The following is a 23487-nucleotide window of genomic DNA, read 5'->3' on the forward strand; positions in this document are numbered from 1 at the left end:
ATATATATATATATATATATATATATATATAAGGGATGCACCGATACCATTTTTCTAAGTACTGGTACTTGTCCAAGTATTCACAGATAAAAGTACTGATACATTTTTGTTTATTGTCATGTGACAGTTTTTCTAAAAACAATACAGACTAATGATTTCAGGACAGTGGTGGAGCGCCAGAGCCAGGTCCCAGCTGCAATCCCTGGTAGTTCCCTGAACTGGTATCTGGAAATCAATAAATGCACGGCTGCATTCATTTGTATTTATCTGTCCGGACTTTTTATGTAATGCTTCCAGAACCATCACGAATCTGCTGCTGATGGATTTTAATTGGCTATATTTTTTTGTGGCTTATAGTCTTTTTATTAATTTATTTTTTAGACGGTCCATATTGTACATCAGCTGTCTGATTTTGGAGGTTCCTGCTCTTCAATAGATTTGATGTGAATTTCTAGCTTGAGTATATATTGTGCACAATGCACAGACCAGGTTTTTGCTGCAGCTCTAACAATCCCAGATTTCACATTTCTCAGATATCTAAAGTTAGTGTTTTTCCTGCTATTTCTGACTGTTTTGTGCACATTACAAACACTCATTAATTGGGACCAACTGTGACATACTAACAAGTGCCTGCAAAGTCGTCTTCTTTTTTTTTCTTCTATAAATAATTCCCCGTCTCCATAGTGGCACACAGCACCTCATTTTGCATAATTAGAAAGCATAATTATGTTCATAACAATTTCATGATTTGATAATCTTATCTCATCCATCCAGAGCACAGCATATGTTCCGTCAAGCCATGCGCTCGCCCATGATTTGGTTCCATGTGGTGCCTGCCGTTAACAAAGAACCGTATGAACAACTATCCCAAAGCGAGAACAACAGCTACTACTCCAACCAACATGCCTCTGACCACCAGTTCATGGACAACAGGAACTTTCACAGCCCCGGTCCTGAGCAGACACTGCAGAGAGCTCCCCGACAGGGAGCCCAGATAGAGCCAATGGACTCTTTCTCAAATCTACCTCACAGTATCAATTCAGCAGGAAAACCACCAACTGGCCTCACCCCTTCACCGCAGCGTGGCGCTAACTACCCTCCAGCCAGCGGTTACAGTACCAAAAAAGGAAAGAAGCTATACATCCAGCTCAAGAAAGGTAAGAGCCATTGCCATCTGGTGACCTGGGAGCTTGGCAGTTCTTTCACATTTTTATAGTTGTTTATAAAGATTTAAATTTTCTCATTCACATTTTTAACCCTTGACTTAACCCCACGTCAGTGCTAATGTAACACCAATAGTAAAGTGGCAGAGTAATGGACCTTGACAAAATCAGAAAATTGTTTCCCTACCTTGCTAATACTGCAATTTGTTCTTTATGCAAAGAAAAAATAACTCAGAAAATAGGTTGCAGGTAATCTAAAGCCTAATTTCAGCCATTTTTAAAAAAATCATATAAATCTTAAAGTTTTTCACAACCAATAATGGTGCAATGTATATACGATAAATAGCAACCGCATATATGACATAATGCATTGAGGAGATGCCAGCAATAACTAATACAAAGACCACTGACAGTACAGAACCGGGGATGACAGTAGATCCGGCATTTATACATGGATAAAACACATGCATAGTTCTCCTCAGGGTCACGGGAGGACATAAACCAGCGTCCTCCCGTGACCCAAAGCTCAGTATATCGCGAGCTACTGCATGCGGTATACTGAGACCGCTGCAGCCGGGACAGATCCCGACATTACTGTCGCGATCCACCCCAGCTGTGTGATTGACAGCTGCCTCTGCCTATCTAGAGGCAGAGCCAGCTATACCCGCCCCCACAACCGTTCATTCCTCCAGTCAGTGCTGTGAGTGACAGTCACGGCTCTCTGCAGGGACAGGATCGAGAAGTGAGCGGCATGTGTTCGGGAAGTGACTGTTTCATAGTCGCACTTTGGCTCGAACTATGAGGATCAGTGATTTTCACTCACCTCATAGTTCTCCTTTAATGAATTTTTCTGCAGATCTAGTTTAAATTCTGTTTTGTCCCACTTATGAATGACACACTCCGGCCACACAGTATAGCCAGAGGGTGACACCATTGCATTCTTTTTTGCTTGGTTTCCCCTTGCCATCTCCAGCCTGCTCATTGTCCTGTCATTGAGTTTTCACTCACTTATGAGTTCCTCTTTGTGTTCTCTGACAGATCTGGTACTTTTACATCTGCCTGATTTGCGGTGCGTAGGGGATTGTAAGAAGCTAAACCCCAATAGAACTCTCCAAATGTATTACTTTATTTTTATCAGGCTGCATATACAGTAATATACTGCTTATTCGTTTTGTTTTTTTATCAGGCTTCGACAAGGGTTAAATACCCTGTACTGCCTCTTGTAGTTCAAGATGCCCCACTGAACACTGCTCTATTTAGCATTACTGACCCATCCCCGATCAGCTCTGTTGTTTAGAGCACAATGTTCAGGGGAGTGTGTTGGAGTTGTTGGCTGCTGCTTATGTTTGAGAGTGCACTCTGACTCTTGTGATGCCAGCACAGAGCTTTTTAACTTGCTGCATCGGTTATTAGTTTAAGAATAAAAAAAAAGATTATTATTATTAGTAGTAGTTTTACTATTATTTATGCAGCTCTAATAAATTCGGAAATTAGAAGGTTTATTTAGACTTTAAAATAAACATTTTATGTAATTGAAAAATACAATAAATGGTTTTTAGATGAATACATAAGTGGACTAAAGCTTGGTTTTGCCTTTGTGTGGAATCCTGTAGTAATAACAATGAGAATTCTGCCACAACTGGAAAGCATTTAATAGGCTACTGCTTTGTTACAGCTCACTAGTCATCACCATGTTTGTTTAGTCACAAGAGGCACTTGCTCAGTTGTGGTGTACATTATTTTTTTATTAAATATACGTATTTAATTAAAGTATGTTTTCTTACGGTTTACCCTTTCACCCCTTAGTAGTAATTAGCCATTACATATTCATTTTCCATTAGCTTACTTATTTTGATTCATTCAGCCTAGCAGATTTACCTTAACTTTATACATATTTCATTCATTACTGCGTGTCTTCATTCATTTATTTGTTAATATTTAAAATCTATCGGTAAGCTTTTGAGAAAGACTTCCTTTTGTAAACAATAAAAAGGTAAAAAAGCTTGCAGTCTAACATAAAACCGTGCATCTCTTGTCATCCTTCCATCATGAATGAGCGCTTCTTCTCCCCTTCAGCCACTAGATGGTGGTGTGCATATACTAAATATATGATCAGCCCCACCAATAGGAGAAGACATAGTAACAGAGATGCTAAGGATGACAGAGTTGACATAACTCTTTGGAAACCAAATGTAGTTGTGCTGGTGATCTGCAAATTTAGGGCTTGGAAAGAACTCCACAGGTGCAGAAATTCAGTACATTATATGTGCATATAGTGTAATATTGTCTAAATGAAGAACCTCATGGTAAAGAGAAGGAGAAGTCCTTTTAGCCTCCAGACAAGGCCAATGATGCTGCAGATGACTTCGGACGTGCTGGCAATTCAGTTTTCATTTAATTCTGGGACTGATTTAAATCGGTTTACCAAAGTTCTAATACCCTTTGTAGGATTATGGGAAGAGATGGCAGAGATCAGGTGGGTCACATGACATACATATCTCACTGCTGACACTATTTGACTTTCCGTTCCGTCGGTCTCCTTTTCTCGTCTTTCCCTGATTTTCATCCCGTCACTTAGACTGGCCTATCAGGCAGTAAGTGATTGACTACTTAGATATGGAGGAAAAACTTTATCCAATGAGACTATGTGTAGTCTCATTGGGAGTAATTTTATTGCCACTCTCAAGTCGTGATCAAGTGAGAACTTTTATTTTTGTGAAGCATTGAATGCTTTTTATGATCCATAACAGTGTCTATTACATCTGCGTTAGACATACAGTAATTGAATGTTTCCTAGTAGATTACCAGTGTAATGGAAGCTGCTCTTCTAGATAATTGTCTCTAATTTTAATTAACAGAAATAATTATCTGTGTCATTGAGAGATTTGCAGCGGGATACATGTTTGTACGTGATCCATAGATAAATTGTGGTTTGTGTCCTATTTTTGTGGCCCATTCCATCAACAAAAATGTTCTTGCCAATGGTTAGAGGTTTAATTTTATTTTTTTCAGCATAACTGAGAAGCGGTTAAATACATTTTCAATCCTTGAGTTGGCAGTAGAGATGCTGAACAATGTGCACCTTTTCCTTGCCAACATATGGCCATAAGAAGCCCCCAACCTTTCATTATGGAATTGTTTATATGGGATCCTGCATTAAGAAATATCATGCATTGAAGTGCATGCATGTATGCAGGACTTGTCTGTAAGGAGGGTGAAGAAGATTAGCAGCACGCAGATACAAACGAGGATGAAAAAAGGTTAAAACAGTATATTCTAAAATAAAGACAAGTGTCACATATTTAAAACTGAAGTTTAATCTGCTTATATTTTTCCTTCCCTGTTTTCTCCTTTTCCCCCTCTTTAATATGCTAATTATATTTTTGAAAACCTTTCTGTTTTTATTACTTATTTTAGACCCAGTGACATCATCACTGAGCCTCTACTTTTCTATGCAATGATGAGAGGGATCGGCAGGGAGCTGTACAGAGGTTCCTAATTAACATCACAACCTGCCTAAGTACTCCTCTCACAAGCCATCAGCCCTGATGTAGGCAGTGGGCTGGATCTTGGGAGGAGTTATGCAAATATTAAAGGAGAACTATGAGGTGAGTGATTTCCACTCATCCTCATAGTTAGAGCCGACGTGTGACAATGAAACTGCCACATGTCAACTCTATAGATCGGTGAGTGAACACATACCGTCGTTCACTCACTTCCCGATCATCTTCCTGCAGAGAGTGATGACTGTCACCGCTCCTTGCAAGGATCACCCTCCTCTCTCCGATCCCCCAGCGCTGACTGGAGGAACGGACGGGGGAGGGGGCAGGCACAGCTGTCTCTTCCTCTAGATAGGCAGAGCCTGCTGTCAATCAGCCAGCTGGGTGGATCTTGACAGTGTTATTGGGATCTGTTCCGGCCGCGGCGCTTTCAGTATATTGCGGGCAACAGCCCGCTATATACTGAGCTTTGGGTCAGGGGAGGTGGCTAGTATATGTCCTCCCGTGACCCTAAAGAGAACTATGGGATAAAAAGGTTACCCTATAGTTCCCTTTTAAAATCCCTTGATGGGTTGAAGTCAGTCTGGAGGAGAGGGCATTCCTAGGCAGGTTGCAGTTGCATTCAGACGACCCTAGGTAACCTCAAATGTGATGCTGACCTACATAATTAAAAGACATGAAAGAAAGGGATGGGCCAAGGACAGTCAGGCTGGGTAAGAAAAGGCTAGATGATGCTGGACATCCTCCAGCCAGGAAATGAAGTGGGCTGCATGTCAATTGCTGTAGCTTCCAATGTACACTGAGAAGTTCACAGTCTGCGGTGAAACCTGTAAGCTGTTTCAGTTTAGAGGAGCCTGTACAACTCTGCAAGACTGTTCATCATCGAGAGTTCATCTTTAAAACCCAGTGCTTTAGCAAACAATGTTATCCTGTTAAAATTTATATCTACGTTGAGGTCTGACCCACCTATACGCAGGGGCTCCATCTGACCAATACAGCACTGTATAATGGTTTATAAGGAGCGTTGGTTGTTGGAAACCTCTCACCTCTGATGAAGCCAATGCAAAGGTTTTTTGGAGTTCCCCCTTATGCGTTCTATTCTTGAACAGAGAAACGATCCTTAAACGTAAAACTCCACTACATTAGGCGATTTCCAGGTGATGGACCAAATTCTGCGGTGCACATTCTAGTTGCTGGACCGTACTCTGATTGTATGATCTCTGATTGGGCTGCTGTCAGCCATGACAACCTTGAGCTTTCTGCATTTTGGACCAGATTGAATAAAGTGAAATCATGTAGACTGCAAGGTGTGTTTTTATTATGCTCTCTTTAGAGGAGAACTGTTAATTAACACAAACATGAGCGAGGAGGTTTCAGAGCTGCTTAAATGAGTTTTAATTCTTTCTTCACTCCTTGGATGGTTTCCAGCAACTCGGCAATATCTGACAATGTCACTAGACACTCCTCATAGATTTTAAACAGAGCGGTTGCTAACCATACGTGATGTTGAAGAGTTCTCCAATTATGAATCTGTAAACGGCTGCTTTAAGAAATTACTGCCTAGTTCTTGATTTCAATTAAGCTTGAAATCCAGGCATACAGCTCACTACACATTTGAAATGCTCATGAAGTAGGTATCTGCCAAAGGATTTATAATTCTGTTCAGCCTCTTTCATGACTTGTGTACCTCTGCCAGGCAGTGCAGCCAGGAGAATGAAACCGCTTTTTCTGTTAAGGAATACAGATGTGTCAATCCCTTGCCTAACAAATGGGCAATAAAAGATTAGCAGTTCACTAATCATCAAGTTCTCCCCTTTCAGCATGTTCCGGTCAGCACATGTGCATATAGCTATCCTTGATTGGCTACCCCTTCCTTTCCTAAACTAAATACTACAAGGCATGGTACTGACAAAGGTTGATTTTAAGACATATTTAGGTACTTATGAAACCAGTACATAAAATAAATTAGGGGAAATTTATCAAAACTGGAGCAGACATAATCTGGCGCAGTTGTGCATGGTAACCAATCGTCTTCGAACGTCAGTTTGTTCAGTTAGGCTTTAAAAATGTAAGATTGAAGCTGATTGGCTGCCACACACACAGCTGCTCCAGATTTCCTCTGCTCCAGTTTTGATAAATGCCCCTTACAGTGTTTAAAGCACAACTAAACCCAAAACAAAAATGTAATTTCTTTACCATCCATTGAGGAATTCAGGAATGATGGAAATTACAAAACCGTCTGGCTATACTGCCGCCTTGAGGAGGTTTAGAGTACTGGCAAAAAAATTAAGCCAGCCTCCCATATAACCCCGCCTCTAAATGTCAGACTTTTTGTTTTTTGCTAGTGTTATAGAAGGTTAGTACCTTTCAATTTTTCCCATTTATAAGTGTTTCTTTTCCCCTCTCTCCATTTTTATTTTACCGTGTGAGGTGTATCTATGTATGCTCACATACATGGATACCTCTTTAGAAGAACCCTTCAGTTATATCCTTTCTCCTTTCCTCTCTCGTAAATCAAGCGTTAGGAGTGCTCATCTTAAAGTCCATTTCCACCTTTTTAAATGATTAGCATTTATTGTAGTAATGTAGAGGTGCAGCGATGATGTATATGCGTGCACATTTTCATGACTGACATTGCTGGCTTCATTTTTTTATATAAAGTTTTTATTGAATATGAAGAGGAAAGCTAACAAAAAAATGTAGTATTCTGTGTTCATGTACAGCAACTGCATATGCCTGCTTCATGTACACTCGTTGCTTTATGTACACTATTTGTACTTTGCTGGCATATGTTTTTTAAAAATACCTCTGCAAAGGTGGATATGGACTTTAAGTCTCCAGCAGTTCACTGGTTGGTGTTTTCTCTGGACATGTTATGTCCTGTCACTGAAGTCAAGGGGTTGGGTATGCTAGGCTTAAAGTGTAGTTACACTTTTGTAGTCAAATTTTAGAAAACTTCACTATATGTTTGTGTTCCTATTCTCACATCGTACCTAAAAATAATTTTTTAATTAATGTCTTAAGGTGGCCATACACCAGCCAATTATCGCATGATAATCACGGGAGATCCCGTTTGTGGCGTGCTCGTAAAACAAATGCCGAACGGACCGGTGTGCGCAGGCGCACACTGCCCGCTCAGCATTAAAGTCATCGGAAACACCCTCCCCTCAGCGGGGCGGGCTTGCGATGATCGCAAGTACGATCTGCCTGTCCAAGATGGGCAGATCGTACAAGCTTTTAATTACCTTACAACCCTCGCAAGATTAAAGTCGTGCGATGGTTGTAAAGTGTATGGCCAGCTTTAGACTTGAGATGTTTCTTTGGTGGAGACCTTTGTGCAGATTCCAAGCTACTCTGAGCAGTTTGAAAGTGAAGGTAGATGAAGAACCTGAAGGGCAACTGAACTTCCTCTCATTAAATATATGTAAAAAATAGATCACGACAATTGGACTTGCTACATTTTTCTTTTGCTGGTCATCCGAGTAGCTTTCTTCAGTATTTTTGAATTCATTAATTCTGAATTGAGAAAGCTAGTAGAATGACCAGCGAAACATCTTCAAGAAAAATACAGCAAGTCCAGTTGCCTTGATTTACTTTTTACAGATGTACTATGACCTGGATGAATGAGAACCTTCACAGACATTCCTCTCATTAACATGCAATGCTTCTAAAGCTGGCCATACATTGGTAGATTTTCATAATGTTAATACGAAAAATCTCATCAGAGGATTCTTTAATGCTATCAGAGACCTGACAAATGCTGTTTAAAATATAGTCTTGATTTTAACAATCACTTTTGAAAGGAATTGAATTTGACCCCGAAAACCGTATTTACCGTTAGAATTTTGTTCGTTTGAGAAAAGTTTTCCATCCTGTTTCTTTGATTTTTTTTTTTTTATTTCGAACCCACCGAGAAGCAGATTGAAAAACCTGCTTAATCTGGCTAGAATATAGTATTCAAAATCCTTAGGTTACTTTACCTATGCTTTCTGACTTTAGCACAGAGACAGTGCTTTCTGGATTGAATTAGTTCAATGACCGTTGCCTGGCAATGCTCTTTAAAATGATGGAAATAAGTCTCAGACCTGTAATAATTGCTTCTGGAGAAACCAGAAAACCGCACAATATTATTAAATGCATATAACTGAATCCCACGCTCATATTGCTTCCCAGCACGGGGCCGGCAGGGATGTATGAAACCTCTCATCCCTTCTGCTGCATCCCTGCTGAGATGCTGCGACAACAAAGGATTAAACAATAATTTTCCGTTTACCACTTCCAAATCTTAATTTCTCACCCTAGATGCCAATTTTACGCCGCGGTTTTCATATCTGGATTACATTTTTTTTATATCTAAATACATATTTTAAATACTGTTGTGCAGATTTAAGTGGGTTGAATGTTATCATGATGCTCCATGCAAGAGGAATATTTTGTAGATGTTTTTAAGTGGATATAATGCTTTTATTTTTATTCTATAATGTTTATAGCGATATGAAAACAATCATTGTTGTCTATGGTGCATCCTTAGGGCTGACCTGTTTTGACAGTTAACCTAAAATATAAGGTAGAAAGTTTAATAAATGTGTTATAAACACATTCCTTCTGTCTAAAATGGGGGATAGTAATAAGGCTTCAACTAATGATTATTTTGATCGATTAGTTGGCTGATTATTTTTTCGATCGGATAAAAAAAAAAAATACCATTCTTAAATTAAAATAAAATACACAAATGCAGTGTTACAGAGTTAGTTTCCTTCAGAACAAAACTGCATGCACAATTTTTTTGCAATCACACTACTGCAACGCACGGCATTGCGGTACCGCGCATTCTAGTGAGGGTGATCACACTGTACAAATGTAATATTGTTTCCCCATAAAGAGATCCCAATACAGGACAACCAATACCAAAATGACTATTAAATAGCTTTATTATCCTAATTCATCAACCACATGAATATGAAAAACGACAGACATGTAAAACACTAAAATCTATCCCTTCTACCCTAACCACGGCCTCATGTATAGTGTGTGTGTGTATGTACGTACACACACACACACGTACACACACGTACACACACGTACACACACGTACACACACACACACACACACGTACACACACACGTACACACACACGCACACACACACGTCCACACACACGCACACGTGTCAGGCGTACCTGCACAACGATGATTGCCCCAAACGTTACATATGCCATGAACGTTGGATTGAGCGCAATCATTCTTGGTCCCTCTTTCCCTGGTAACTCTAAACACACACACACACTATATTGGGATCTCTTTATGGGGAAACATTATTACATTTGAGATTTAAATAGTAAGAGACCCGTATAGGTTTACAAATTATATGAATATTTATATAGCTGTCCCCTCTCCCCATTTTAAATTATACTACAGAAAATATATTTCCTTTTACCTTTTTGATATATTTAGTTTTGATGTACACTTTAAAGTAGGGATGCACTGATACCGGTATTTCGGTATCGAGTACCGATATTTTTTTTTGGTACTCGCCAATGCCGATTACCAAAAGTCCCATTCAGGAAGCCAGGCGGCGTGTAATGATTCGCCACCTGGCTTCCTGATTAGCCAGGAAGCCGGGCAGCATGTAAAGATTTGCCACCTGGCTTTTCGATTAGCAGGGAAGCCGTCCCAATGCTTCTCGTCACTAGGTGACGAGAATGCATGTAGCCGGCTTTCTGGCCAATCAGGAAGCCGTGCGATGTGTAATGAGGTCAAATTCATATCTGTTGCTTAGTGAGGCCACACATGGCATTAATGGACAAATAATGAAGCTTGAGAGGGCTGGGGCCTGTGTCTTACAATCTACAGATTGTTTTCCTCTACTGTTTCTGTAATTACCTCAATTTCCTCAATATGCTCAATTTTAATTGTCTTGGTATGTGACAGGTTTACTTTACCTTTTTATGTAGATATAAAACAATTCTCATAGGTTTGAATGTTATAGAAGTCAAAAAGGCTCCCCCTGGAAATGTGTATACATTTACAGGTATATGTATTGGAAGAAATATTTTGTGGATTAATATGGGTTGTCAAAGATAACCAATCCTATGTTTGTATCCTATTTTATTCCTATAGGGGCTGAGGGATTGGGGTTCAGCATCACTTCAAGAGATGTCCCTCTTGGGGGTTCAGCACCAATTTATGTGAAGAACATTCTCCCCAGAGGAGCAGCTATCCAAGATGGCAGAATGAAAGCTGGAGACAGACTGCTAGAGGTACTGTGGCTGCTTTAACTGTAATAAACAATTCATTTTCATTAAGTTTACCTGTTTTTAGAAAAACTAAAGTGGGACCTCATTTTTTTTATTTTTAAGTTTGAATAAGGTTAGGAAGAGTTATCACATTTTTCTTGCTGGTTCCCTGTTATCACTGGGGCATTAGGCCTGGTTCACACCTGGGCGTTTTACAGCGCGTTCCTATGCGCTGTAAAACGCTCAACATGTGAAAACCAATAATTGCCTATGGGCATGGTTCCCACCTGGGCGTTTTACAATGCGTTGGAACGCGCTGTAAAACACCCTACACCCAAAGAAGTACAGGAGCTTCTTTGGGGCGTATTTGTCGTGCATATCCATCAGGATACAGCCGGATAGCCCTCGGAAACGCGCGTTTCTTTTACCGCAGATCGTGGTAGAAACGCGCGGCAAACGCACATATTCTGTACGCCCGGGTGTGAACCCAGCCTTAGAGTTACATACAGCAATAAAACCCAACAGAAGTTCTAAGCTTTCTCAGTGCTGTTCAAAAACAATTGTCTGGAGTTCCATTGTCCATAAGTAACAGATGTGGTGATAGAGAGAGCTGGGCTTCACTTATGTTTTTGAGAATGTATCATACATTAGGTGAGGCTTAACGGCCTTCCAAAATACCCACAAGCGTTCATAAATAGTGAAAAAGGTTAGTCCCTGCCTTTCCTACCCAAATCCAGGCAGCGTTTGACTTTCTTTAACACAAGTGCTGTTAAAAAGCATCACAGTCAAACAGTTGGTATAGGTTGAAACTGTTACTTGTTATAGCATTTGTAATACTGTTTATGCAGAGAGCACAGCCAGGCTCTGCACTTCATGAGACCTTCCTGCAGGCTGTATTGCAGATAAGCAATACAGCCTGATCTAAGACATGCCCAAGCCTATAGCAGGATATTGAAGAAGCAGAGGTACCCTTATGAGGTCATCACTCTGCTTTTCTTTTTATCAGCCTGCTGTTTGTCTGATTGGCTGATACTACTGGCTTCCCTCTTCCAGTGTGATTGCTGATGTGCAGGGCTGATATCTAGAATTGTCAGGTACTTTTGCCAGCTGTTTTTTTTTCCATTTTAAATTAAGCCCCAATGAAATTCAATAGTGTTCAGTGTTTAGCTTTATGCCACTTGACCATAGTATTCTTTCTGTGCTTGTATGGTCTTTTTTTCTGGATTGACAATAGTATTCTTCATGTGCTTGTATGGCCTTCCTCTGGATTGAACATAGTATTCTTCCTGTGCTTGTATGGACTTCCTCTGGATTGACCACAGTATTCTTCCTGTGCTTGTATGGGCTTCCTCTAGGTTGCCCATAGTATTCTTCCTGTGCTTGTATGGGCTTCCTCTAGGTTGCCCATAGTATTCTTCCTGTGCTTGTAATGGGCTTCCTCTAGGTTGACCATAGTATTCTTCCTGTGCTTGTAATGAGCTTCCTCTAGGTTGACCATAGTATTCTTCCTGTGCTTGTATGGGCTTCCTCTAGGTTGACCACAGTATTCTTCCTGTGCTTGTATGGGCTTCCTCTGGATTGACCACAGTATTCATCCTGTGCTTGTATAGGCTTCCTCTGGATTGACCACAGTATTCTTCCTGTGCTTGTATGGGCTTCCTCTGGATTGACAGTATTTTTCCTGTGCTTGTATGGGCTTCCTCTAGGTTGACCACACTATTCTTCCTGTGCTTGTATGGGCTTCCTCTGGATTGACCATAGTATTCTTCCTGTGCTTGTATGGGCTTCCTCTGGATTGATAGTATTCTTCCTGTGCTTGTATGGGCTTCCTCTAGGTTGACCATAGTATTCTTCCTGTCCTTGTATGGGCTTCTTCTGGATTCTTCAGTTTTTTTTCCCACAATTCCAAAAAATACAGCCGGACTGATTGGCTTCTACCCAACTTAGTGTGTGATTGTGGTAAGGAAATTAGATTGCAAACTCCTTGGGGGCAGCCACTCTAAAGTGCCTACATAAATAAAATAGATATTTGCATACAAGGGAAAATAACCTTCCTGTATAAGCAGTCAACCACAAGGCTATGAAGAATGCACTGTGTTCCTGTACTGAGTTTCAGCACTCCACAATAAATCATACGATGTTGTTGTACAAATCTATTCATTACCCACTGCTGCCAGCTCTCGGAGGAGAATGATTTTAGCAGAAAGCCCCACAGTAAGAGTCTGCATTTCTTCGCCACCACGTTGTTTGCTTAGTAATTTACCACAGTCTTCCCTTTTGTATGTTTTTTTAATTCTCTCTTTACCACATATATTTTCAGCCAGGTATATTAGTGTATAATGGTTTTTCTGTTTCTGTATTGTTAAATAATATAGTGTAGGTATGTTTATATCCAAAGATGTACTGTTAGTTTTACTATAAGATATCACCTCACCGCTCTCCTCTCCCTATCTAAGCTTATTGTCACATCAGAAACGGCAGTGTAGTGTCTGAACACTGGGAATAGAAAATCGAAGACTACCTGTCCTGACCTCACACTGCAGCTGCCCGCAGAACACGTGTTTAGCGAATGTGCTGCAGCTGTGAAATGTAATTAGGACCGCTATTCACGGTGGCCTGTGGGATCTCAGGAATACTCTAAAATAAGGATTGCCAGGGGATTTTTATTAAAGGCCACATTTAAAAGAAAATTCCATGGGTCGAGGAAGTGAGCAATCATTCTAAACATTAAAAACCACACTGATATTTTCATAATAAGCCCTGATTTAGGCCACAGGAAGCTGTGCATATGAACAAGGTTACGTGGGAAGCAAGGTGACCTAATAGTGTAGTTGCTTAATAGACTTTAAGTGGTCTGTGATGTATAATACGTTTTTACATACCTCAACAATTATGCTATTGGTAACTCGCTGGAGGAGTTAATGGCTCCATCACAGCTAATTGTAGCTAAATTGGCCAGCTTTGGAAGAACTTTTTAGATTGTGCCATTTGCAAGATTAATGTCTGCTCTTTTGTGGTCCTGTTACTTAATATTACAATTGTTTTTAGGACTACGCAAACTGAGTTGCCATATAAATACATAAATATTTAAAATCCATATAGCTTATTCTAGAGTATCTTGCAGAGGGCATGGGACATTCCAGCATCTTTCATGGATGGAACAGTATCTTCGTGCGGACAAGTGTTGTGCTGCCATTTCCATAGGCTGTCTGTGGAGCCGCTTGGTGCCTGTGAAGCCTCCTGGGGTGTATCTACTGCGCATGCTTCCACCATTTTCTTTCTCTTGGTGCATACTGATCTAGCCATTCACTGCTGCTTCAGCTCATTGCAATGGATCACTGCTCCTGCCTACATTACTCTGACACTAGGCACCCTGCAGCCTCCACAGCAGTAAGTGCTGGGGTTCCCTCTCACGCAATCGGGATCATAGATGTGGAGAGGTATGGATGGCAGAATGACGGCGTTTTTTTTAGGAGGGTTCTGTCCCCTCTGAGAAAACTTTTTGTCAGCCCTATGTTTTGCTCTTTATCCCTTTTGCCTCCTGCCTCGGCGTCCTCTTCAGCACCCTCTTCCTCTCAGCTGTTTAGAGTGGAGTTTACTTTAGTAATTGCGGAATTTATGGGAAAATGCCCTAAAGTATATTTTCACGTTTGCAGCCAAATTGGGCTAACACCTGTTTTATATTTGTTACATGTTTCTCATTCACATAGCATAACTTAACCTCTTGCCGTCCGCCCGTAGTAGAAAAACGGACGGACGGCAAATGTTGTTTTTTTAAATTGCTGCTTGCACAATATATGCTTTATCCTGAAATACATGTATTTTCTCTGCAATGCAAGGGGGACTGTGCAGGTTAATGTAACCTAATTAGCCCTGTCTCTACTGTGCTGTGAGATCTCATTATCAGTTGTAAACTAGGTGGAGAATGGACCCTTCACCTGGAGGTGTTTCAGAACCTTTGTTTTAGGAGGGCAAAGTCAGACTTGGATCTTCTGGCATCCGGGTTTTAAAACAAACTAGACACATTTTTGCTGGGACCATCACAGTGAATGACTTGGTGACTCTGTGGAGATCAGTTCAACTTTATCTGTGCCTTTCCTCCTCCTCTTCACAGGATTGAGACATAGGGTGTTCCGGTAATCCTCCTGCTCCCAACTGGCCAAGAAGACAGTGATGCATCTACTTGGTCAAACTCCTGGCAGACTCTCCATGGGAACTTCCAGGTCATCCAGCCTCCTGTCCCAAGGACTAGTATTCCACCCTGTTTCTCGGTCACTGGCTTTATGACCTGGCTGTTGAAACCCAGGTTCTGATAGACAGAGGCCTTTCAGGCACTGAAATCCCTTTCCTTCTGAAAGCTAGAAAGTTGACTTCCCGCAAGGTCTACCATCGCACCTGTAAGGATTATCTTGCTTGGTGCGAACATGTCCCTATTTCAAACTTCCAAAATAAAACTTCTGCCAAAGAGCAGGTGCTACAAAATGTCTGCTGTTAAGAGCTTAACTCCCCTTACTGGCTTGGCCATAACCACTCAACATTTGTAGGCTTTTTTCAGGCTCTTCTATTGAAGTCTATGGATCCAAAAACATAATATTCTGCCCCCCCAAAAAGCTCATGCACGTTTTTGGGCTGCAAGCAACACAATGCTGAGGTGTGAACATGCACCATTGAACATTATGGGTCTCTTTGTATTGAGTTTTGTAGTGCTTCGGGAAATGTGCAACAAAACGCTCAGGCACGAACGGGGGCTTACTGTATATTCATGGGCATAGGAAGCTCTGTAGATGCAATACACTCCAAGATCCATTTACGTTTCAGTGTAGGTTCCTGCATACATACGTTTAATCTGAGTTATAATGTCTGCCTGCAAACTGCAATTATTTGTGTTTTCTGTCCCCATCCATGTGTGTCAAGCATTGGTGGTTTATGCATTTAGCCATCATTCACACTAGTGTAGCGTATGAACACACTTGTGGTGCTATACATTGTTGAAGGCACCCCAAATGCACCAAGCAAAACATGCCTTTTTAATGCAAAAAACTCTGCAATAGATACTCCAAGCTCAAAAAGATGCTCCAGCTTTTTTGCTGCTCATAGGGTTGAAATTAGTGGGCAGCCCTATCCGTGAAGCAAAACAAACACTCATAAATGTAGCGTGCTTTGTAAGTGTGAATGGGTGCACATTGAGCTCAAGGAGCTTTTGATACTTATGAACATAAAACCTTCAATGATTTTGTATTACATTATGATAGAATGGTTGGTTTTGATTTCAAGAACAATTTTCAGTCTGTTAAGCAATTGGACAAATGAAGTGTCTCTGTTGCTTTGTCAGGTGAACGGTGTGGATCTAACTGGAAAAACACAGGAAGAAGTTGTATCATTATTAAGAAGTACCAAAATGGGAGGTGCAGTTAATCTCTTAATCCTCAGACAAGAAGAGGGTTTCCACCCCAGGGAGCTGGTGAGTGTATTCATACATTTCTACTGATTGCACAATTTTACTGCAGAAAAATGTAATCATATCACTGACAATGAAATGTAAAACCTGTATATATTTTTTTTTTTACCTTCATGTAGTACTAAAAACAAAAAACAAAAAAACTCACTGTGACTCATTCTTCATACCTCTTAAACTTTAATGAAAATGATGTCTCAGATTGCCCACAAAATGCCTGGCTTTGGACAATTTGAGTGATTACACCAGTGCGCTTGATTGAAGGGGCTATTATCATTCCAAAAATCATGGAGTACTAGGGAACCTCCTTTGTTCGCTACTGTTTTATGACTGATGATGAGTTAAGGATTGTGTATAATTTTAGCAATGCCAGAGGTGTTCAGAATGGAAAAAAATCCTTTTAATGCAACAGTCTTCAAATGTCAGACCGGTAACACTTTTATATTTAGACAGCAAGGGATTGTTCAGATTTATAAATCAGAGAACCTAATTGTTGTCTGTGATTTGCTTGTTCCAATTTTCAAATGAAGATCACAGTCGGTCCATTGGCAACCATTATCCTGCCTTTGTCTTGGGGTGGCCATGGATAGAAGGGGTATACTGAGATTGCGGTATACTGAGACGCTGAAGCGGATCCCGACAATTATGTCTGGATCCGCCCAGCTGCGTGAGTGACAGCTGGCTCTGCCTATCTAGAGGCACAGCCAGCTGTACCCGCCCTCTCCCCCGTTCGATCCGCCAGTCAGCGCTGGTGGATCGGAGCGTAGAGGGGGGAATCCAGCCCCTCCCCTGTCACGGCAGAAGGCTGTGACAGGATCGATAGGTGAGCGAACGCCGGTATGTGTTCGCTCACCTCCCGATCTACTGAGCCGACCTGTGACAGTCTCATTGTCACAGGTCGGCTAGAACTATGAGGTGAGTGAAAAGCACTCACCTCATAGTTCTCCTTTTAACCCTTGCCCTGAGTTCTGCTTTAAAGCTAGTAGTTGCTCTCCTCCCTTTTCTCAGTCGCTCTTCTCGCAATGCCTCTTGTATGGGAATGAGTAGCCAGACAGAAGATAGAATCACAAGTAAGGTGTATGATTGCCTGTGGCGGGAGAACCTTAAAAGGCACTGAGCAACACAGACTCAGCCGTTATGTTTTTTTGACCAGAAACTTTCAGTGTGAAATATATTTTGTTTCCTCCAGAATAACAGAGAAACCATTCCGATAGTCACGTTTATCGGTTTTCTTTCAATCTGCTTTGTTTCTGCCATGGCCGCTTTGGAAGTCTTCCGCTGCAGTCCTATGATTTGTGCAAAGCCCACAATCCACGTTAGATGGAGAGCCGGCAGTTTTTATTGTGCATCAAGCAGATGATCTTTCATTCACACTACAGCTGGAGTTTTGAATGTAATTTAGCTGCACACAGTCTGTGACAACTGTATTTGACTTTGTGTCAGTGACAACTAGTCACATGGCTGGCCTCCCTTTTTTTGCTGTGTGCTGGCATGAGTGTGTGACATACCCAGATGGTGCAGCTAATCTGATCTTTTGATAAATGACTAATTTCCTTTGTTAAATATTCATGTCCCTTAGCCCAGCCTGTCTTTTGATTCATTTCTCGGTCTATCTTTTCTGAGTAGTTCAGCTGAAATAAAGCATCTATGCATACATATACAATTCTGTGTCATTTCTTCCATAACAAATGCGGTAATCTGTTCTGCATGGCTTACCAGATATAGTCTAGCATACACTGGTAGACTAGAAGTATGATGTGCTTATAGTTCTATGCTAAGTTTAGGTCATGTGATTGCATGGAGGGATCACAGACAAATGGAATTCCTGTTTTATCCTGAAAATCCTATCTATGTAACAGTTGGTGCCTCCCCCAGCTGTTTATCCCATAGAGTAAGTATGATATATAAAGGGTCTACGTCTCTCAGTGGTTGGAAGCTATACAAGGCTTAAAGTTGATGTACCAGGTTAGATATGAAATCACAAGTTGTGATATGTAAAAAGGTGAACTTTTATATAAAAGACACAAATTAATGCAAATATGTATTTATTAATATCTCCTTAAATGTATTTTAACCACTTGATGACCGGGGTGTTAAATCCCCTTCCTGTCCAGGCCATTTCTAAGTATTCAGCACTGCAGTACTTTGACTGAAATGTATTCAGTCTTGCAACGCTGTGTTGAAATTAATTTTATATAATTTTGTGGGGACAGATAGAGCTTTCTTTTGGTGGTATTTAATCACCAATGGGGGTTTTATTTTTTACAATATAACAAAAAAAGAATGGGAAATTTTGAAAAAAAAAACTGTTTTCCCTACATTATATTATGAAACATTTATTACCCAATTGTTTCGGTGAAATATAAAAGATGGGGTAATGTCAGGTAACTAGCACCAAACATGCAAAATGCAAGCGATCGGGCGGCTCTACCCCCGGAATACTTCTATTTAAACAGCCATCACTGGCTGTGTGAAATCTTAGAAATGTTCCCGCTCATGTGCACGCTGCGCATGAGTAAGAGTGGGGGAGGATGTTTGAAACTGCCCACCCGCATCTAGAAGCCTTCCGTCTGGCTATTTATCTATGCCCGCTGGAAAAGAAGCAGTTAAAGTGAATCATTTAATGTCTTTTTAAATGCAAATAGTATAAGTACCTGCATTTGACCTACTTTGAACCTCTTGCAGTATTGGGCTGGAAAATGGGGCACAAGAAGGCAGACAGATGTGCTGCAGTGCTTATGTGCTAACAAGGTACGTGCGGATAGGAGAGAACAGGGACAGAGACATGAGGTCAGTTTTCTGCTTCTGTATTCACTATCGTGTCACAGGCTGCAGGAAGAGCCAAGACCTCCTTATTTTAAACTGCTTAGCTTTTTAGCTGTTTGTCTTGAGTTCAGCTTTAACAAATTTGGCAAAACTGATTACCTTTTATACAATTATGATTTAACTTGTACATATTTCATTTATTTCAGAACACTGAGCAGAATCCGGTACCCAACGCAAGAGAACCGGTGAGAACTCTTTCAGTATATTGCCTTTACAACTCCTCCCTAAACTACTTTTGGTTATATACATTTGATGATCGATTTTGATTGTATTGACAAAACACTTTTTTTTGTATACTTATGTTGATCAGCAATGAACAACTTAAGACTTGAAGTATTCCTCTTGCTGCTCTAGAGTTGGTTGGTCATGCTGAGACTTGTACATTAGTTAAAGGGCTAAAGAACTCTCTTGATCCTGTTTCTATTGGTGTTTTTTTTGGTGTGGTGTCCCAACAAATACTCAGAAAATGCTTTAGGTTTTTAGATTGGTGGTGTTCTTGGTAAAGATTTCTTTTGTAATTAAAGTTGTTATCCACTTTAAACTTAAAATGAAGACGAACAACTCTATCTAATTGGGGCCCTGCTTAGAAATGAATTATTCTCCTCCTGCTTTTGTTGACTACCAAGAGAAAGATATGGGAGGGGCAGTTCACTACAAGTATTTTTAAGTATATTCAAAGACAAGACTTTCCTTTTTAAGTTTTGCATAGAGTAGGAAAGAGTGAAAGGCCAAAGTTGGTGAATTAAGGGCTATAGCCATGACTCGTGGGGGTGGTTGGGTGTTGGACCACAATAGAGAGGGCCACTGCTTACATACAGAACACAGTGGCGTGTCTATGCTGCATGCTGGCAGAGGCCAGACCTTTTTACTATGGCTGTAGACTACTTTACAACCTACATGATCGGTAGAACTTTGCTAACTTAACATTCTAATGCACATAGAAGCTATTGGCATGCATTGGGCTTTAACCGCTGCATAAAGCTGTTTGGAAGCACCCCTAGACATGTTCCCTGCAGTTTGAATGATGGCATAACTGAAAATGCACTCTAGTCTAGATATACATTTTAATATTCTTGTCCTCAAGTCCATCCATCCATTAAGCTTTGCTTTTTCTGAATAGATGATTTTCATTATCTGATTTCACCGGCAGGTTAAAACAGCTCCAGGCAAATATTTTTTTGTTTTGTCCTTAGAGTGGAGAATGTTTAGAGCCCCTGTCATGGTTTTTAATTTTTTTTTATTAACCCTTGCAGTGGGGCTACCCCCACATTGCAAGGGTTAAGTGCTCATTTGTGTCTAGGTTAAAAAAAAAGTTATAGTTACCTGAAGCTTTGAGACGGCTTCTTTATAGACAGGAATTCTCTGCCTCTCCCCCTCCTCGGCCTCTCCCCCTCCTCTGCAGTGGTCTAAGGTCCCATACATCATCAACATCTATATACCTCTGGTATAAACGTGAGGACGCAGAGGAAGATTCCGATGCTCCTGCTGCTGTGGAGGGGCCAGGCTGGAGGGAGCGATGTGACAGCTGGCCGGCTCAGAGCTTCGGATGAGTATATATTTGGTATTTTTGTTCCTAAACACAAAGGAGCACTTAACCCTTGCAGTGTTGGGGTAACCCCACTGCAAGAGTTAATAAAACATTTTCCTGGAGATCTTTTTTAAACTTTCCTAGCTGGGGGCACTGGTCGTAGAGCCAAGAAGAGACTGGAAATCCTTTCAGTTGGGACCCAGAAAGTAACCAACACCTGACATAGTTTGTAAACCTTCCCTGCTCTCTCCAAACTTAAAAAATGTCAGGGATTGCACTTCAAACAAACATTGTTAATATAAAATTCCTTGTAGAGAGGAAGCTGTTTTCAGGGAGAGTATGCTGTGCCATATATTAATGCGTAAATGGGCTTTTATGCTTTAAAGTAACATCCATGTAGCATTTAAGGCAATATTCTGGTGACCACACAGGGAAAACCTATTAGAAATGCTACAGCTGTCAGCGTTTTTTGTCAGGTTAAAAGATTTCTGCATTTCTTTTTTGTCATGTCTCTGATCCTATGTTTTGCCTTTTGCTATCTATTTTGGAATGATATGCATAAGAACTGTCTGTTACTGTAGTTATTTGGACAGTGTGCAATTTTGATTATCGAGACAGCATAATTGTCACACTAGCAGAATAAGGGGAACACACCGACTTTCCTGACCACTCATCATGCAGAGATGTTTTCTCTGTAAATTTAAACTTGATTCCACATAAGGAAACACAGGAGGGCTGAACAAATGGGAAAACATTTTTTTAAAGGATTGTTAAAGATTCCCTTTAATAGGAATGGGGTAGCTGCAGTTATTTTCAACTTTTAAAGTAAATAATATACATTATCAAGTGTAACTCCCTGATGGTTTCTGTATGTCCAGAAGCCGCCAGAGAGGAAGTCATTTCTTGGGAGGGTTAAAATGAAGGAGATGAACAATTGTCTGTCTGTAAACTTTTTCCGGATCAGCGGGAGGCTCGGCTTGCGCACTTTTAATTAGCTTGTACTTTCGTTTAAAAATATACAGTCTATTGATGTGCCATCCGCATGTGTCGCTATTGTTGGAGGTCTATTCAGGATGTTGACACTGCTCTGTCTGCACAGCAGGTCAGAACAGCGCGATTGGGATGCTGCTCGGTATAAATATTAAAGAAAATGCCGACTGACTTGTCTTAAGACAGCCGAATAATAAGACATATGGAACTGGTTATTTGATTCCTTTTCTCATAGCTTTGATTTTCACACAAGATGAAAATCACATGCCATATAAATCTGATTTCTTTGAAAGTGCCCATAGAGGCTCACCTGATTCAAGTGTACGGTGAGATTGAACTCAGACACTTCTTTGAAGTTGTGGGCAGAGTTTTACAGCTGTAAAGGCAAAAGTTTACAATTTTCAGAGTTTAAAAAAAAAAATGTGTGTATGTAACCACTTCACTGCAAGTCTCACTTTTAAAGGTACACTCCAGCTGAAATTTAGCCTTGAAATGCATACAGTGGGCACAGCCAAACTGCTAGGGACTTCAGGATTTGATGCAGACATTGCTTAGAGCAAACACTCTCCCCACTCCCTTTTGCATGTAATTGGGGGTTCCCAGTACACACCTACTTGTGACACTGGAACCTTTACCACCACTTCTGCTTACAATGTTTTTGTTCTTCTGCAATAGTTTTCATTGAGTTGGCAGGTTTTGACATTGAGTATTCACATTGTTTTTTCTAGAAGTACAATAGACATATGGAGAAAAGGCTGTGCATCCCCTATATACTGCTGATCACTAGTTTGATGAAAAGATAAAGCTCTGCACAAGCAGTGGCCAGTGGAGGAGGTCCCTAGCTAATCTAAGTTTATTAGTGTGGGTTATATATGGGGTAGGGAGTATACCGGTGGGTTGTTGATCCTAGCTTAGTTAAAATAACCCTTTTGCCTAGAATAGCTCTACTGGTGTTGTTTGAGAGGAAAGCATGTATATATGTGATGCATACATGGGGGGGGGGGGTTCCTCACTGTAGGCTATTAAGTGATAAAGCAAAACTCAAGGAAACCGGCTAAATACAAAACTTGAATACTTGTTTTACCTTCCAAAAGTGTTTGTAATTTTATACAGTTTGTCCTGTGATTTTGCACACTGCACAGCCAGACAGGTGACACAGCTATGGCTAAGGAATTTCACTTTCTGTATCACCTTTCCATATCTAGACCCTTCATTTGATAGTGAATCGGCAACATCACCTCTGTCCAGTGACGAGGGGAATGGATCTATTGAGCAGTTTAGCTGACTAAAGAAAACGTTCCAAACCAGGAATTGCCAGTCTTGGTATGCTGATGCCTTAAGAGTTCCCTTCACTGGAATTAAGGGGCCAAACCCAACCCCTGAAAGACAACCCCACACCATAATCCCCCCTCCACCAAACTTTACACTTGGCCTAATGCAGTCAGGCAAGTGCCATTTCTCCTGGCAACCGCCAAACCCAGACCTGTCCATCGGATTGCCAGATAGAGAAGCACGATTCGTCACTCCAGACACACGTCTCCACTTCTCTAGAGTCCAGTGGCAGCGTGCTTTACAGCACTGCATCCAACGCTTTGCATTGCATTTGGTGATGTAAGGCTTGGATGCAGCTGCTCGGCAATGGAAACCCATTCCATGAAGCTCTCTACACAGTGTTGTTGTGCCAATATGAAGGCCATACGAAGTATGGAGGTCTGTAGCTATTTACTCTACGGACAGTTGGCGACTTCTGCACACTGTGCGCTTCAGCGTGCGCTGACCCCGCTCTGTA

General features: G+C 40.9%; 1 protein-coding gene across 6 annotated transcripts in view; it reads left to right on the forward strand.

Moving 5' to 3' along the window:
* The window catches only part of PARD3 (par-3 family cell polarity regulator), a 535067-nt gene that overhangs the window by 249978 nt on the left and 261602 nt on the right, over positions 1-23487 (forward strand). For 5 of the 6 annotated variants that reach the window (XM_018552327.1, XM_018552326.1, XM_018552323.1 and 2 more), the window contains exons 9-11: positions 775-1157; positions 10784-10923; positions 16232-16360. In XM_018552327.1, coding sequence (XP_018407829.1) covers positions 775-1157; positions 10784-10923; positions 16232-16360 — 652 coding nt within the window. Of the gene's footprint in view, positions 1-774; positions 1158-10783; positions 10924-16231; positions 16361-19326; positions 19366-23487 lie in introns of all 6 variants that reach the window. The other variant, XM_018552321.1, reaches the window with a different exon arrangement.

Source organism: Nanorana parkeri, unplaced genomic scaffold (genome assembly GCF_000935625.1).
Source record: "Nanorana parkeri isolate BGI_ZX_2015 unplaced genomic scaffold, ASM93562v1 scaffold84, whole genome shotgun sequence".
Lineage (NCBI taxonomy): Eukaryota > Metazoa > Chordata > Amphibia > Anura > Dicroglossidae > Nanorana > Nanorana parkeri.